A 17,331-nucleotide genomic window follows, 5' to 3' on the forward strand; every position below is an offset into this window, starting at 1 on the left:
ATAACTCGATTCGGAGCATCAGTTTTTGTAGTATAGAGGTTTGGACTATCTATCAGATCTTCATGATATTCCTTGGAAATCCTTCCCCCCCCAACAATTTTATAAGAGGCAGCATCATGAAGAAGGTGGAATGCTGGGCCAGGGAGTCAAGAAAGCTGTATTCCTGTTCCAGCTTTCCTGTTATTTAGGTGAGTCCTTCCATCAGTCACCTAGTCCCTCTGAATTACATTTTCTCACCTGAAGAATGAGAGCTGATTTACCTGGTCTCCAGAGTCCCCTCCAGCCCTGTGATTATGAATTCCAAGAATCTGAAATGGGCATATTCTCTTATGATTTGCCTCTTATGCCTAAAAACTGAGTACAGGGGGAAATTACAGCTTATTAAGGGTATCTGGTAATTTACCAGTGTTTGACTGTTTCCCATTCTAGAGTCTTCTTCAATGTCTTTACTCTGAAGCAACAGCTATGTCACCACTCCTACTTGCCGTTCACATGATGAGGGCAGCTCAAAGCATGAACTCTTCTAGAGCTCCGTAATATAGATTAAGGCAGTCTGAGAGTGAGAAAAAAGAGTAAGAGATGGAATTATTAGCTCGTAGGAAGCTGTAACTAAAGTAATCAGATGCTTCCCAAATGCACAGGAATGAAAACAGCTACTGACCCAATTGTACAAAGTAAGATAAATTCACCACTCCACAGCAGATAAGCACTTCTCTTTGTTTTGTTTTTGTCTTTTCCATTGTTCCCAGAAACCATCTTATCATCTAAAAAGCATACTGGAATTCAAAAAGCAAATAAGAAATGGGAGGCAAGGGGCGCCTGGGTGGCAGAGCAGTTAAGCGTCTGCCTTCAGCTCAGGGCGTGATCCCGGCGTTACGGGATCGAGCCCCACGTCAGGCTCCTCTGCTATGAGCCTGCTTCTTCCTCTCCCACTCCCCCTGCTTGTGTTCCCTCTCTCGCTGGCTGTCTCTATCTCTGTCAAATAAATAAATAAAAATCTTTAAAAAAAAAAAAAAAGAAATGGGAGGCAAGAGAACACAACACTTGAATTGCCAGATTCCACCAAGTGAAAATTCAGTTGGAGAGCAAAGAGAGTAGAAAGGAGAGCCTGGTGTCCAGAATAGAGGAGACATCAGCTATTACGAGTGTGTTCACTGTAAAGTAGGGTCAGAGATTGGGATGTTTCCATTTTTCCCTTCTGGACTCCCTTCCTCTCTCTACTGACCACCCCCACCCCAGTTTGAGTCACTGGGTTATCAGACCTGTTCTAGTCAGTTTGGGCTGCTATAACAAACGACCCATAGACTGGGTGGCTTAAACAACAAATATTTCTCACAGTTCTGGAGACAGGGAAGTACAAGATCAAGGGGCTGGCTGATCCAGTATCTGGTGAGAGCCCTTTTCCTGGTTTGTAGACGGCTGTCTTCTCCTTGTATCGTCATATGGTGAAGAGCAGGGAGAGAGAGAGTTCTTGAGTGTCTTCTTTACAAGGGCACTAATCCTATTCACGACATCTCCACCCTTATGACCTTATTTCCTCTGAAAGGCTCTACTTCCTAATGCCATCACATGAGGGAGTGGGATTTCAACATATGAATTTTGGGGGGCACACAAACAGTCCATAATACCTGTCCCCCTAAAGACATACTCAAGAAACAAGTGAATTCTCATCTTAAATTTAAAAGGAATCTAGAAAAAAAGAAAGAAAGGAAGAAAACAAAAGCCATATTTCAACATATTGCTAGCTAGCTAAATTTTTTAAGAGGAAAAAATAAATCTAAATGGAAAACTGCCAGAAATGTTAGAAAATGTTTACAGGGATATTGTTAGAAAGTTTCTGTTATGGCAAAAAAAAAAATGTTTGTATATTATCTTACTCTGCCAGGAAGCAGTGCAAACATGAGGAATCTGTACACTTTCCTTCTCTACAAAGGAAGCTACAATTGAGGAGGGATTAGGTCCCCAGAACTCCCAGTCATCCGGTATCCAATTATGGAATATGGACTCTGGTGTTATCATTAACAGGAATCCCAGATTTCCATTGAATTGATTTAATTTCTAATCCATAGATTTCCTCAGAATCCCTAAAAATAAGGAGAGGTAAGAGCATGTTGTGTTCTGCTGGGTTGCTAGCTTATTAATATCATTTCAAGTTCAGCCACCTTCTCAAAGTCCCCAAAGCAGTCCCCTTGAGCTCCCTTCCCCCAATCTACCACAGGCCTTAGCCTCCTACTCCAAGGCAGTCCAGTGGGTCTGCTCAGAGGGCCCCGAAATCAGAGAGATTGTCGCAGCCACACCCTCACCCCACCCAAAACATCAGGGCCTTTATTTTAGCTCAGGACTCGGCAACAGCAAGCATGTGCCAGACCACACGGTTAGAGGTGGTCTGAATTACTGAACTTGCGTTAGAATGGTAACCATCAGGTTAAGGGGGATTGTTTCATACCAGTGCTCCGGGTACTTTCTGGTAAAACGAGTGAAAGGTGTATCCTTTGACATGCCTACTACTTTGAAGCACACTACCATGAAGGTGTAAAGAGATTATTAAATATGTTTTTATTGGGCGCCTGGGTGACTCAGTCTGTTTCATTTCAGGTCATGATCTCAGGGTTGTAAGATCAAGCCCCACGTGGGGCTCCATGCTCAGTGTAGAGTCTGCTTGAGAGTCTTTCCCTTTCCCTCTCCCTCTGTCCATCCCCCTGCTCTCTCTCTCAAATACTTAAATAAATAAAATCTTAAAAAAAAAAACATTTCACTGAATTCTTAATTTCAGTTATAGTATTTTTGAGCATTCTAGAATTTTTCTTTTTTTCAAATCTGTCACATCACTTTTTATTGTTTTCATTTCCTGTCAGAATGTTCAAACATGGCTTTTATGTCCTTAAACACAGTGAGCATAATTTTTTATAGACTGTATCTGATAAATCCTATACCTGAAGCCTCAGTATGTCTGTTCTATTGTTTCTGCTGATCATGGTTTATGACATCTTATCTCCTATTGTGCTCACTCATCTTTGGTTGTGTAGCTGACATTGTGAATTAAAATTATTTGTAGAAATAATGTGAGATCTATTATCTTCCTCCTAAGAGGATTATTCATTGTATTTTATTTTATCGTATTTTATTTACTTATTTTGCCAGGTGTCTAGGGGCATCAGCCATCCAGAATCACCTCAATCTCAGTTCAGGGCTTGAGATCAGGGCTTCTCAAACTGATATAAGTTATGGATCTTGTTAAAGTGCAAATTTTGATTTAGTAGAACTGGGGCAAACCTTGAGACTCCATATTTTTAACCAGCCCCCCAATGATGTCAGTGCTTGTGATGGTTAATTTTACATGTCAACTTGACTGGCCACAGGATGCCCAGATTAAACATCATTTCTGGGTATTTCTACAAGGGTGTGTCTGGATGAGATGAGCATTTAGATCTGTGGACTCTGTAAAGTATATTTCCCTCCTCAGGAGACATCATCCAGTCTATTGAGGGCTTGAGTAGAACAAAAGGTGGAGGAAGGGGGATTTTACCCTTTTCTTCTTGCCTGGTTGCTTGAGCTAGGATGTAGATCTCCTGCCCTCAGCTCTCCTGGTTCTCAGGCCTTCAAACCCAGACTGGAATCTGTATCATTGGTTTCCCGGGTTCAGGCCTTCAGACTTAGACTGAATTACACCACCAGCTCTTCTGGGTCTCCAGCTTGCAGATGGTAGATTATTGGACTTCTCAGCCTCTGTAATTGTATGAGCCAAGTTCATATAATATCCATTTATACAGATGGATATATCTCTATATCTATCTATCCATCCATCCATCCATCCATCTATCTAATCTCCATCCTATTAGTTCTGTCTCTCTGGAGAACCCTAACTAATACAGTGCTGATGGTCCATGGTTCCATACTTTAAGGAACAAGGACTTAGAATGACTTGAAGCAGGCTTGCAGTTCTTTTGAGTGATGACTTATTTCCCATTTCTCCTCACATGGGTGTTTTCCATTTGATTTCTTCTTCCAGTAATTCTAAAAGTATATCTGTAGATTCTGATGGGTTTTCTTACATAAGCTGTCTTGTGATCTGAAGTTATGACAATTTTATTTTTTCTTTTCCAATTCTTATACTAACTTTTGTTTTTCTAGCCGTATTGTACTGGCTAGGACCGCTAGTACAATTGAAATAGTCATAGCAGGCATTCGTTAATCTCATCAAAAAAGGCATGCCTGATCTCAAGAAAAAAATCATTCAATAGTTCCCTGTTGTCATGTTCACTGTAAGATTTTGTACATATGCTTTATTAAGTTAACAAAGTTTTCTTTTTACTCCCAGTTTACTAAGACATTTTTAAAAAAATAATGAATAGGGGATGCCCAGGTGGCTCAGTCAGTTGGGCGTCCAACTCTTGGCTTCATCTCAGATCATTATCTCAAGGTCATGGGATCAAGCCCCACGTGGGGCTCCACACTCAGTGCGGAGTCTGTTTGGGATTCTCTCCCCTCCCTCTTCCTTCCCCTCTGCTCCTCCCCCTGCTCTCTCTCTTTCTCAAATAAATAAATAAAATCTTTAAAAAAATAATGAATGGGTATCAAGTTCTATCAAGTGCTTTCTTAGATATATCTTTACATATATTGAGGTGGAGAATTATATTGTTAGACTTCCAAATGTTAAACTGAGACTGCATCCTGGAATAAACCTAACTTATTCATAACATATTATCTTTTTATACAATGCTGGATTTGGTTTGCCAGTATTTCATTTAGGAATTTTACATCCATGCCCATGATAGAGATTGGCCTGTAATTTTACTTTCATTTAACATTCTTTTCAGTTTTGATATTGTATTAGTCTGGGTTCTCCAGAGAACAGAACAATAGGAGATGAAGATGATTGATTGATAGATAGATGGATAGATAGATAGATAGATAGATAGATAGATAGATAGATAATAGATAGATAGATAGATAGATACCTATATATAGCATAGATATAGATAGCTATAGATACAGGTATATCTGGTTGGATTGGATGATGCCCATTAACAAAATAATTTTGGTAAAACACTTGGTTCAATAGAGGGTCAATGATCTATTTAAGTTACCAGTATTTCTCGATATGCCATATTTTCAGTACTATTTAGTTCAAAATATTTTCATTGTGAGCTCTTCTTTGACCCATGGGTTACTTAGAAGTTTATTATTCTATTTCCAATATTTTGGGGTTTCTCATTATCTTTTTGCTATTTGTTTCTAGCTTAGTTTCATTGTCATTAGAGAATAAACTCCGTATTAATTGTTTTGATATTTGTTGAATTTTGGTTTTTTGGCCAGGAAATGGTCAATTTGGGTAAATATTCCATGTGCACTTAAAAAGAATGAGTAATTTGAAGTTGCCTTGGGGCACTGTTCTATACATTAATTACGTTAGGTTAAGATTAACTGTATTGTTCAAACTTTCTGCTTATTCTGTCATTTACTGAGAGAGGAGTATTGAAATCTCCACCTTGGATAAGCTATTTGAGATGTAAGTAGGTCCTGAGAGCTTGATGAGTAAGGAGACTTAAAAAAAAGAGATAATCTGATCTGAATTAGAAATTAACAGATATATGGGGTAGATGTGGAAACCCAGAGAAGGTTAAGAGGGAGATCCCTAAACTACATGATGTGAAGGAGACAAAAGATTTGTAAAACAAAAGAATATCTATTCTATTTAAAGGTGTTTTGGGTTTCTATAATGTAAACTCTTCTCTGTCTTTCAAGATCTTCAGTAAAATATGCAACCCATTAAAACACATGGTGAGCGTGTTTTGTTTTACTTTGCTTTGAGGAAGTCAAGGGAAGAAAGGAGGTCTATGTTTGCTTGTCACAGTACAGAGGCGTCACTTGCTGTCAGTGTAGATCTGCTTCCCCAGAACTTTGGGAATTACTGAGTACCTGCTGAGTGCCAGGCACTGGCTAGGTGCATTAAATGCACTCTCTCGACCTTGCATTGTAGCATAAGCCAAGTCAGAAGTGCAAGAGTGAGACCATCTGTGAACTGAATTATGACAGTGGAAAATAAGTGAGAGAGATCATAAAAATGTGAACCTTGCCCTTTAACCTCCCACGATTCCCAGAAATCTTGGGGAGAATGCTGTCTTCAGGGCACTATCTTCAGAATGATTCCAGCCATCTTATCCAGAGCTGAAAGTAAGGGGACCCCAGTTGGCATCTAGATTACGTAACTTTTTAGTATTGCTGTCAGGAGATAATGTTGGTAAAGCACTTGGTTCAATAGAAGGTCAACAGTCAGTAGTTACTATTCAAGCTGTTCTTGTATCTTTCTGTCTCCCCAAACTGGCAGTTAGGTTCCAGAGAAAAGGGCAATGTCTTTCTCAGGTGACACCTCCACCACACCTTGTGCTAGCACAGAACTATGGTTGTTGTCGGGCTCTCAGAGTTCCCCAAACGTGAATAGGCTCAAGGGCTGTGTTAGTTATCTAACTAACTGCATAGCCAATTGCCCCAGTACCTAGGTGGCTTAAAACAAGAGTTATCGTCTGTTAAGAATTTAGGAACAGCCGAGCTACACGGTTGGACTTAGGTCTCTCATGAGTTGCAGTCAAGATGTCAGCTGGGGCTGAAGTACAGTCTGACACTTGGCTGAGGCTGGATGTGCCACGTCTGAGGTGGTTCACTGACATGGCCATTGGCAAGAGGCCTTAGTTCCTCACTACCTTTCCTCAGAGCTGCTTATGATATGGCAGCTGGCCTCTCTCAGACCCAGGAGAGTGAGACGAAGGCAGGAACCGCAATATCTCTTACAACCTCAGCTTGGAAGTCACATGCCATCACTTTCACTTTATTCTCTTCAGCAGGAGAGATTCATTACGTCTATCCCCACTCAAAAAAGGAGAGTTAGGCTCCACTTTTTAAAGTACCAAATCATTTGTAGAATTTTTTTTTAATTTAAAAAAATTTTTAGAGTATAGTTGACACATGATGTTATATGAGTTGCAGCTGTGCAGCACAGTGATTTGACACGTTTATACATGACGCTGTGCTCACCACAAGTGTCGCGACCATCTGTCCCCATAGAGCACTATTAGAATTTCATCAACTGTATTCCCTGTGTTATGCCTTCTATTCCCGTGACTTATTCATTCCATAACTGGAAATGCCTACTCCCCTTCACCCATTTTTGCCCAACCGTCTTCCCCCTCCCCTCTGGCAACCATCAGTTTGTTCTCTATATTAATAGGTCTGGTTTTGCTTTTTGTTTGTTTATTCATTTGTTTTTTTAGATTCCACATATGATTGAAGTCATATTTGTCTTTCTCAGTCTGACTTACTTCACTTACCACAACACTTTCTAGGTCCATCCATGCTGTCTCATATGGCACAATCTCACCCTTTTGTATGGCTACATAATATTCCTGTGTGTGTGTGTGTGTGTGTGTGTGTGTACACATATCATATCTTCCTTACTCACTTATCTATCAATGGACATTTAGGTTGCTTCCATATCTTGGCTATTGTAAGTAATGCTACAAATTTCAAAACAGGGTTTTCATCTTCTTTGAGAAAATACCCAGTAGTGGAATTGTTGGATCATATGGTATTTCTATTTTAATTTTTTGAGGAACTTCCACACTGTTTTCCACAGCAGCTGTACCAATTTGCATTCCCACCAACAGTGCACAAGGGTTCCTTTTTCTCCACATCTTTGCCATACTTGCCATTTCTTATCCTTTTTATTTTAGCCATTCATAAGGTGATACCTTATTGTGGTTTTGATTTGCATCTCCCTAATGACGAGTGATGTTGAGCATCTTTTCATGTAACTATTGGGCCATTTGGATGTCTTCTTTGGAAAAATGTCTATTCAGGGCCTCTGCCCATTTTTCAATCAGATTGGGGTGTGTGTGTGTGTGTGTGTGTGTGTGTGTGTGTGTGTTGAGTTGTATAAGTCCTTTGTATATTTTAGATATTGACCCCTTATTGGATATATCATTTGCAAATATCTTCTCCCATTTAGTAGGCTGCCTTTTTGTTTTGTTGATGGTTTCCTTCACTGTGCAAAAGTTTTTTATTTTTATGCAGTCCCAATAATTTATTTTTGCTCTTGCCTTAGAAGACATATCTAGACAAATGTTGCCACATCTCATGTCTGAGAAATTGCTGCCTTTGTTCTCTTCTAGGACTTTTACAGTTACAGGTCTCACATTTAGGTCTTTAATCCATTTGAGTTTATTTTTGTGTGTGGTGTAAGAAAGTGGTCCACTTTCAGACTTGCATGTAGGTGTCCAGTGTTCCTCAATACCATTTATTGAAGAGATGGTCTTTACCCCATTGTATAGTCTTGCCTCATTTATTGTAAATTAATTGGCCACATAAGCATGTATTTATTTCTGGGCTCTCTATTCTATTCCATTGATATACAAGTCTTTTTTTGTGCCAGTACTATATTGTTTTGATGATGACAGCTTTGTAGTATACCTTAAAATCTGGGAATGTGATACTTCTAGCTTTGTTCATCTTTCTCAAGATTGCTTTGCCTATTTGGGGTCTTTTGTGATTCTATACAAGTTTTAGGATTATTTGTTGTAGCTCTTGGTATTTTGATAGGGATTGCATTGAATCCGTGGATTGCTTTGGGTAGTATAGATATTTTAACCATTAATTCTTCCAATCCATGAGCATGGAATATCTTTCCATTTGTTTGTGTGATCTTCAATTTCATGCAAGTTTTAAGTTTTCAGAGTATATGTCTTTCACCTCCTACATTAAAGTTTATTCTTAGGTACTTTATTCTTTTTGGTGGAATTGTAAAGGGAGCTATTTTCTTAATTTCTCTTTCTGCTACTTTGTTTTTAGTGTATAGAAATGCTATTGATTTCTGGATATTAACTTTGTATCCTGCAACTTTTCTGAATTCATCTAGTAGTTTGGGTGAAGTTTTTAGGATTTTCTATATATAGTATTATGACATCTGCAAATAGTGACAGTTTAACTTCTTTACCAATATAGATGCCTCTTATTTTTCTCTCTTTCTAGTCTGATTACTGTGGCTAGGACTTCCAGTGCTATGTTGAATAAAAGTAGTGAGAGTGGACATCCCTGTCTTATTCCCGATCTTAGAGGGAAAGCTCTCAGTTTCTCACCGTTGAGAATGATGTTAGCTGTGGATCTTTCATATATAGCCTTTATTATATTGAGATGTGTTCCTCTTACACCCACTCTGTTGAGTTTTTGACATGAATGGATGTTGAATTTTGTCAAATGCTTTCTCAGCATCTACTGAGATGACCATATGATTTTTAACTTTCATTTTGTTGAAGTGGTGTGTCACATTGATTGATTTGCGCATATTGAACCATTCTTGCATCCCTGAGATAAATTCCCCTTGACCCCAGTGATCCTTTTAATGTATTGTTGAATGCAGTTTGCTAATATTTTGTTGAGTTTTACATCTATGTTCATCAGGGATATTGGCCTATAGTTTTCTTTTTTATTGTGTCTTTGGTTTTGGTATCAGGGTAATGCTGGCCTCATAGAATGTATTTGGAAACTTTCCTTCCTCTTCTATATTTTTGGATAGTTTGAGGAGAACAGATATTAACTCTTCTTTATATTTTTTACTTAAATTCAATTAGCCAATTTATAGTACATCATTAGTTTCAGATGTAGCATTCAATAATTTATCAGTTTCATGTAACACCCAGTGCTCATCACATCACGTACCTTCCTTAATGCCCATCACGCATTTACCCCAACCCCCTCCCCATCTCCCCTCCAGCAACCCTGTTTGTTTCCTATAGTTAAGAGTCTTTCATAGTTCTTCTCCCTCTTTGATGATTTCCTGGTTTGTTTTGTTTTCCTTCCCTTCCCCTGTGGGCCTTTGCCATTTCTTATGTTCCACGTATGAGTGAAACCATATAATTTTCTTTCTCTGATTGACTTATTTTGCTCAGCATAATACCCTCCAGTTCCATCCACGTCAATGTAAATGGTAAGTATTCACCCTTTCTGATGGCTGAGTAATATTACATTGTGTGTGTGTGTGTATACACACATATATATACACATATACATTTATATATATATATATAAAATCTTCTTTATCCATTTATCTGTCAATAGGAACTTGGGTCTTTCCACAGTTTGGCTATTGTGGACATTGCTGCTATGAAAACTGGGGTGTAGGTGCCCCTTTGGATCAGTACATTTGTTTCTTTGGAGGTAAATACCCAATAATGCAATTGCTGGGTCATAGGGTAGCTCTATTTTTAACTTCTTGAGGAACCTCCATACCATTTTCCAGAGTGTCTGCACCAGCTTGTATTCCCACCAACACGGTAAGAGGGTTCCTCTTTCTCTGCATCCTTGCCAACACTTGCTGCTTCCTGTCTTGCTAATTTTAGCCATTTTGACTGGTGTGAGGTGGTATCTCATTGTGGTTTTGATTTGTATTTCCCTGATGCCAAGCGATGTGAAGCATTTTTTCAGATGACATAAAACTTTATTTGGAAAACCCAAAAGACTCCACCCCAAAATTGCTGGAACTCATACAGGAATTTAGCAACATTGCAGGATATAAAATCAATGCACAAAAATCAGTTGCACTACTATACACTAACAATGAGACAGAAGAAAGAGAAATTAAAGAATTGAACCCGTTTACAATTGCACCAAAAACATAAGATACCTAGGAATAAACCTAACCAAAGAGGTAAAGGATCTGTACTCCAAAAACGAATTTTAATTTCTTTCTCTTATCTTTTTTATCTCTCCTTCAGAAGATAAAACAACATTTAGGGCCCTTTGCAGTTCTAAGATGGCATGTGCTCTATCAACATTTAAATTATTATTCACTGTAGAGGTGGTGCCGTTGGGCTAACTTCTCCCCATTACCTACCTGTTTGGTTCTTGGGAAGAAAAATGCATTCTGTGGGACCTCTTTCTGTGCTGAGGTGTGCTCCCTGACCCCTGGGGCCTGACTGGAGATAACACCACGGTGGGTCATGTACAGCCGTGGGAGAAAAGACAGATGATTCTATCATAGCTCCAGAAAGGATGGTGATGGGAAAGCTTCTCCTGATGAGTCCACAATAGTTATATGAACACAAAATTCTTCTAACAATTAGACTTAATCATTAAACATTTTTTCTTTGCTTTGTCCCAAGAGGAATTTAAGGCTGTTGTTTTTTTAAGTAGCCCTTCTAGCTCATCAATAAATCAGTTTCCTATTTTTAATCAGTAAAAAGGTATGACATTTTTATTATCTCTAGCAGTAAAACTTTCTTATTATCCCACATTCTATATTTTATCAGAAATTTAAGAAAAACAATTTGGAGAAATGCTTTTACTTAGCAATATATTTTATAAATTGATAGAATTTCCCACTGCATAAATACCATATTTTTTTCAAAATTGAGGTTCTTTATGTGTAGTTCCCCCACTTTCATTCATCTCTTCTTCTTCTTCTACCTTTGTTGTCCTTAGATTTGCTCAATTAATCCTGTTTTAAATAGTTCATAAAAAGTACTTGGGAGTGCTCATATGAAAATGATGATTGTTCTCATAATGGTGTCCTTCTTTGTAGGATCCAAATCTAAAAAAATGTAAATGACATGTAAAAGCCATTCAGGAAGGTACATTCTTATATACAATTTCAGCCATAATCTGTTATGGTTTTACTTATCTATTATAAAACCAGGAGAGAAATGATCAATTTACAAAACAGCAAATGCAGAAATAAAGAAGGATTCATGCATATGGGAAAGGCAGACTACCATTTTAACGTTCAAAGTCCTCTTTCCATGGTTATGAATCATTCCAAAAGCACAACTGTTTGAGAATTATTGGCTGATAACATTGGCGGAAAATAAGTCTGGATTTTCTCTCTAGTCTTCAGTTTGAATAATATCCATTTTATGGATGAAGGGATCATGAAACCTGGAATGTTATTTATGTCACATTAATGCATATGTAATCTACTTTGGCACAATTTCAACTTCTATGTCTTCTACAGGTGCTACAGATGAACAACTCAGCTTGCTGATGAATAATTAATTAATTATACAGCCCTGGTTGGTATATGAAATACAAAGGCACTAGAAAGGAAGCTAAGACCTGAGTAAATGAAGCCACTGACTTCCTTTTCTTCATCAGCAATCGCAATATTCACATAACCTCCATAATGCAGGAAATAGGAGGTCTCTTTTTTCGTCATCGCAAAACAATAAAAAGGAATATTAAAATAGCACCTTTGATCTGCTATTCTATGACTACAACTGAGTCCTAGGAAAGTAATCAAGGATATGCCCCAAGATATAATAAGGAGTCCCCAGAAGACTTCTTATAATAATGAAAGAATAAAAGTGCAAAAACAACTAACTTGGTTAGCTCTATTTGGTACAGCCATATAATGGTATATTATGCAATTGTTTAAAAACATTTTCAGAAGAATACACTATTATGGAAGGAGGCTCACCAGACACTATCTGGATGAAAAAAATGAGATTAATAAATAGAATGAATATACAGACGCACACGTACGTACATATATGTTTCATCTAATTATAAAGTTGAGATAATTGTGTGATATATATGCATATAAAAAGCAAAGATGTATCCAAAACTATTACCAGTGATAACTTTTGAATTGCTTATCTCCCCACTAGAACATAAGCCCCATAGGACAAAGACCTGATCTTATTCACCATTTTGTCCTCACTATCTAGCTCAAGGCCTAGCATGGTGATGACATTGTGGTACTTCAAAGAGAACTTGTTGAATTAAGGAATGGGATTTTTTTAAGTTTTATTTTATTTTATTATGTTAGTCACCATACAGTACATCATTAGTTTTTGATGTAGTGTTCCATGATTCATTGTTTGTATATAATACCCAGTGCTCATTACAGTACGTGCCCTCCTTAATACCCATCACTGGGCTAACCCATCCCCTTACCCCCCTCCCCTCTGAAACCCTCAGTTTGTTTCCCAGAGTCCATAGTCTTTCATGGTTCATCTCCCCCCTGATTTCCCCCCTTCATTTTTCCCTTCCTTCTCCTAATGCCCTCCTTGCTATTCCTCATGTTCCACATGTAAGTGAAATCATATGATAATTGTCTTTCTCTGATTGACTTACTTCACCTAGCATAATCCCCTCCAGTTCCATCCAAGTTGATGCAAATGCTGGGTATTCATCGTTTCTGGTGGCTGAGTAATATTCCATTGTATATATGGACCACATCTTCTTTATCCATTCATCTATTGAAGGGCATCTCGGCTCTTTCCACAGTTTGGCTATTGTGAACATTGGTGCTATGAACATTGGGATGCATGTGCCCCTTCTTTTCACTACGTCTGTATCTTTGGGGTAAATACTCAGTAGTGCAATTGCTGGGTCATAGGGTAGGTCTATTTTTAATGTCTTTAAGAACCTCCACACTGTTTTCCAGAGTGGCTGTACCAACTTGCATTCCCACCAACAGTGTAAGAGGGTTCCCCTTTCTCCACATCCTCTCCAACATTTGTTATTTCCTGCCTTGTTAATTTTTGCCATTCTAACTGGTATAAGGTGGTATCTTAATGTGGTTTTGATTTGAATTTCCCTGATGGCTAATGATGAACATTTTTTCATGTGTCTGTGAGCCATTCATATGTCTTCTTTGGAGAAGCATCTGTTCATGTCTTTTCCCCATTTTTTTGATTTGATTGTTTTTTGGGTGTTGAGTTTGAGAAGTTCTTTATAGATCTTGAATACCAGGTCCTTTATCTGTAATGTCATTTGCAAATATCTTCTCCCAAAAGGAATGGGATTTTTGATGAACTTAGTATTCTTTGACTATTTTTATTTGATACATGTTCATATATATATATGTGGAATTTTTAAATTAAGACAAGCTTTCTACTTATGCTTCTGCTATTTTCATAATTAAACTGAGTGGGAAAACAGATCTAGCTTCCTTCGCAGGTGGTTTGGATCAATCTGCAGTTGTGATTAGCTAAAAATATTTTATTTGGACTTCTTCACACTCTTGATGTATAAGGAAATAGGGGAATCTTTATCTGCCCAGATTTTCTAGCTTCCATTTGAGAAGTCATCTCTGTCAACAAAAAAGAAGAAAACTTTGGATTTTACTTCTGTGACTCCTACAAATATTACTGTTGCTATTGTATCTACTGCCTATTCAGCATTCACCATGTACTTTTCTTTTTTTTATCTTCCAAACAGCTTTACTGAAATATGCCAGGAGTACACGGACAGCACAAATGTACGAACAGGAAAAAAAAATCACATGTATCACCATGCACTATTCTAGGAACTCCATGTTTCGTTCAAACCTCAAATTATGTTAGGAGATAGGCACTACTATTTTTCCCATTTTGCAGGTGAGAGACTTGAGGCTTAGAGAGATTAGATTAGCCAACTTGCCCACAGTACCCCCGCTGTTTGCTGGCAAGAGTAAGGATTGGAACCGGGTAACTTGCCTCGGAGCCCATGCTCTTCACCAGCATATTACACACACAGAAGGGGTGAGGTCAAACATGGTAATGCAAGCAATCGAGACTTGTTATAGCTCTTCTTACATTCATTCCCTACACTTTGGTACAGTTTTGTCTCGTTGTAAGGAGAGACAAGGATGAAAAAGAAAACATACATTCCACCGTCCCTCCCCCACACCCTCCACGTCCCAGGGAGCAAATAAAACGAAGTCTGAGAAGCTTCTACAACAATTAGCTGGTAAAAGTAGTAGAACTGTAAAATAATAACAACATATATATATGTTCTGGGCTTGGTTTTGTGCAGACATTTCTCCTCATTATCTAGTCATGGGAAGGAAAAAGAGCACATCCTCCAAAGCACATAATTTGCTGCAAATAGATTTCTCAGATGACCTCTATTTAGAACTAAACAAAATCCAATATATTTCACATGTTAGAATCTCTGTAATGGAAATGAATTATCCCTTCTACGTAGCCTCAATCCTAATTGCACATTAGAGTAACTGGGAACGATTTTTTAAAACTCAAAGCCCAGAGGTGGGTGTCTCCAGGTAAGCCCAGTGTGTAGCCAGCTCAGACTCTCAGCAACCCAACCATGCTAACAGCCTTCCTTCCCTCTTCTTAGCTTTGTCATTCACTAGCTAGGTAACTCTAGTGAAGTTACTTCATGTTCCGCAGCCTGAACTTCTTACCTATAAAATGAGGATAACGAGAGTACCAACCCAATGATGATTAACTGAGAAAACACCGAAAGCACCTAGCGCAGGGTCTGGGACACAGCACACTCAAATATTAGCTATCGTTATGGTGTTGATGGTGATGGTGATGAAGAGGATGCCAGTGTGATCTTTTTCACCTGACCGTGGGACGCTAACATGATACTCTATCCCAGAAAGCAGGGACCATAACTTAAACCCAAGCAGTATCTTATCATTTTTACCATGAGCCTCTTTACCTGAACAAACCTCTAGAACCATATATAATTTGGAACTCATCGTGGGATAATATATTTAGGTCTGTAGAGGGAATGTGGTGCCTCATGAAGGAATGCACTCACCTAGGATTGAAATGAATTTCTTTTGGAACTTCCCTCTGGTCTGTGACCACTTTCTGGTTGTCTCTATAATTAATGGGGTCATCAGGGATCCTAAATTTGGCCATCTGAATTTCAGAGTCACTCAGTTCAGCATGGGAGATTCTTGCATAACCCAGTCTGTGGCAGAAATAGAAATGGTTTGTAAAGGTTTTATCAACATACAGAAAACTGATGAGATCTAATAGATATCACCTGCATTATTAGGCCAATTTTCCATTTATAACTCTACATCATTAGAATTAGCTTGATTTATTACTCCAAATATTTATCAAAATATTTCTTTTATTACATAAATGAATAAGGAACATGCAGACAGATTTAATCAACTAAACACACACTAATGAATATTCTGTCTCTACAAATCACCTATCACACGATTATGTTTTGCATCAAGAACAGGAGTTCTCCAGAATGACAGGAGGATTTGCCTAAACTCTTTCTTACCTATAAAAATTCAAATACCACATGCATATTTTCATCCACATTTACAAGTCTAAAATAAAAGATTCTGTAAGTCTGAAAAGAACTGCACGGGGCGCCTGGGTGGCACAGCGGTTAAGCGTCTGCCTTCGGCTCAGGGCGTGATCCCGGCGTTCTGGGATCGAGCCCCACATCAGGCTCCTCTGCTATGAGCCTGCTTCTTCCTCTCCCACTCCCCCTGCTTGTGTTCCCTCTCTCACTGTCTGTCTCTATCTCTGCCGAATAAATAAATAAAATCTTTAAAAAAAAAAAAAAAGAACTGCACATCCTGTTTTTGCTTAGAGCTTTCAGTTCTCCAGGAAATCAAAGCATTTTATAGATGTTATCCAAATAGTTACAGTGAGGCCCAGACGGAAAAACGGGGGAACCATGGGCAACCAAGAATTCTTTTATTTTATTTATATTTTCCCTCTCCAAAAAAAACCCTATCCGCTTAAGTCATTCACTCACTTATTCAGTGAACAAATATGTCTCAAGTCCCTACCACACGCAAGCATTGTTCTACATAGTGGGGATAAACAGTGAGCAAAACAAAACCATTGTCCTCATAGTGCTTTCGTTCTAGTTGGGGAGAACAAATTAAATATGTATGTATGTATCAAATCTATCAGGTGGTGAAAAGTACCTAAGTACCCGGAAGAATAAGAGTAGAGAGGACAGCGAATGCCAAGTGGCAGAGATTGCTAGTTACAGTAGCTGGTCAGCATACTGCTCCGACAGGGTGACACTGGAGCCAAAGACTGAATGAAATACAGAAACAACCCAGACAGATACCGGTGGAAGGGTGCTCTAGGGAAAGGGAACAGCAAGTGCAAACGTGATAAAGGAGAATGCGGTTGACTTTTCTGAGGGCCAGTGACTGGAGTGGAGGGCATAAGGGCGAACCCAGTAGGAGAAGGGTCTGCACGCATGTCGGGGATGGTGGATGATACAAAACTTTCCTTGCAGACCCCTCTAAGGACTTCAGTCTTCTGAGAGTGAGATGGAAATCCAAGCAGTTCTGTGCAGAAATGTGACGGCAACTGTGTAGACAGCAGACTCCAGGGAAAGGGTAGAAGAAGGGAGACAAGGTAGGAGGCCATGGCAATGATTTAGGTGAAAGGCGGTAGGCGCTTGAGCCAGACAAGTAGTAGGAGAAACATTCAAAACGAAACCTGTAACTACACACAAAACAGACAGAAACCCAGAGCTGGGGTACGTGGAGGCAGCAGGTCTGCCCGCCGTGAAGGGAAAGAGGAGAGCTGTGACCGCATCCGAATGGGGTGGGAGCTGTCT

At 38.8% G+C, this 17,331-nt stretch overlaps 1 protein-coding gene across 8 annotated transcripts in view; it reads right to left on the reverse strand.

The window, feature by feature from the left end:
• Positions 1-10,685: 10,685 nt before the first annotated feature.
• The window catches only part of CWH43 (cell wall biogenesis 43 C-terminal homolog), a 58,489-nt gene continuing 51,843 nt past the window's right edge, over positions 10,686-17,331 (reverse strand). For 2 of the 8 annotated variants that reach the window (XR_004628873.1, XM_019799840.2), the window contains one exon: positions 15,578-15,693. Coding sequence is in view for 3 of the 8 variants with exons in the window: in XM_002919409.4 (XP_002919455.1) it covers positions 11,500-11,578; positions 15,538-15,693 (235 nt within the window). In the remaining 5 variants the exon portion in view is untranslated. Of the gene's footprint in view, positions 11,579-13,786; positions 14,081-15,537; positions 15,694-17,331 lie in introns of those variants that run through there. The other 6 variants (XM_002919409.4, XM_034671830.1, XM_019799839.2 and 3 more) reach the window with 6 other exon arrangements.

This window comes from Ailuropoda melanoleuca, chromosome 11, assembly GCF_002007445.2.
Source record: "Ailuropoda melanoleuca isolate Jingjing chromosome 11, ASM200744v2, whole genome shotgun sequence".
In the NCBI taxonomy this organism is placed as follows: domain Eukaryota; kingdom Metazoa; phylum Chordata; class Mammalia; order Carnivora; family Ursidae; genus Ailuropoda; species Ailuropoda melanoleuca.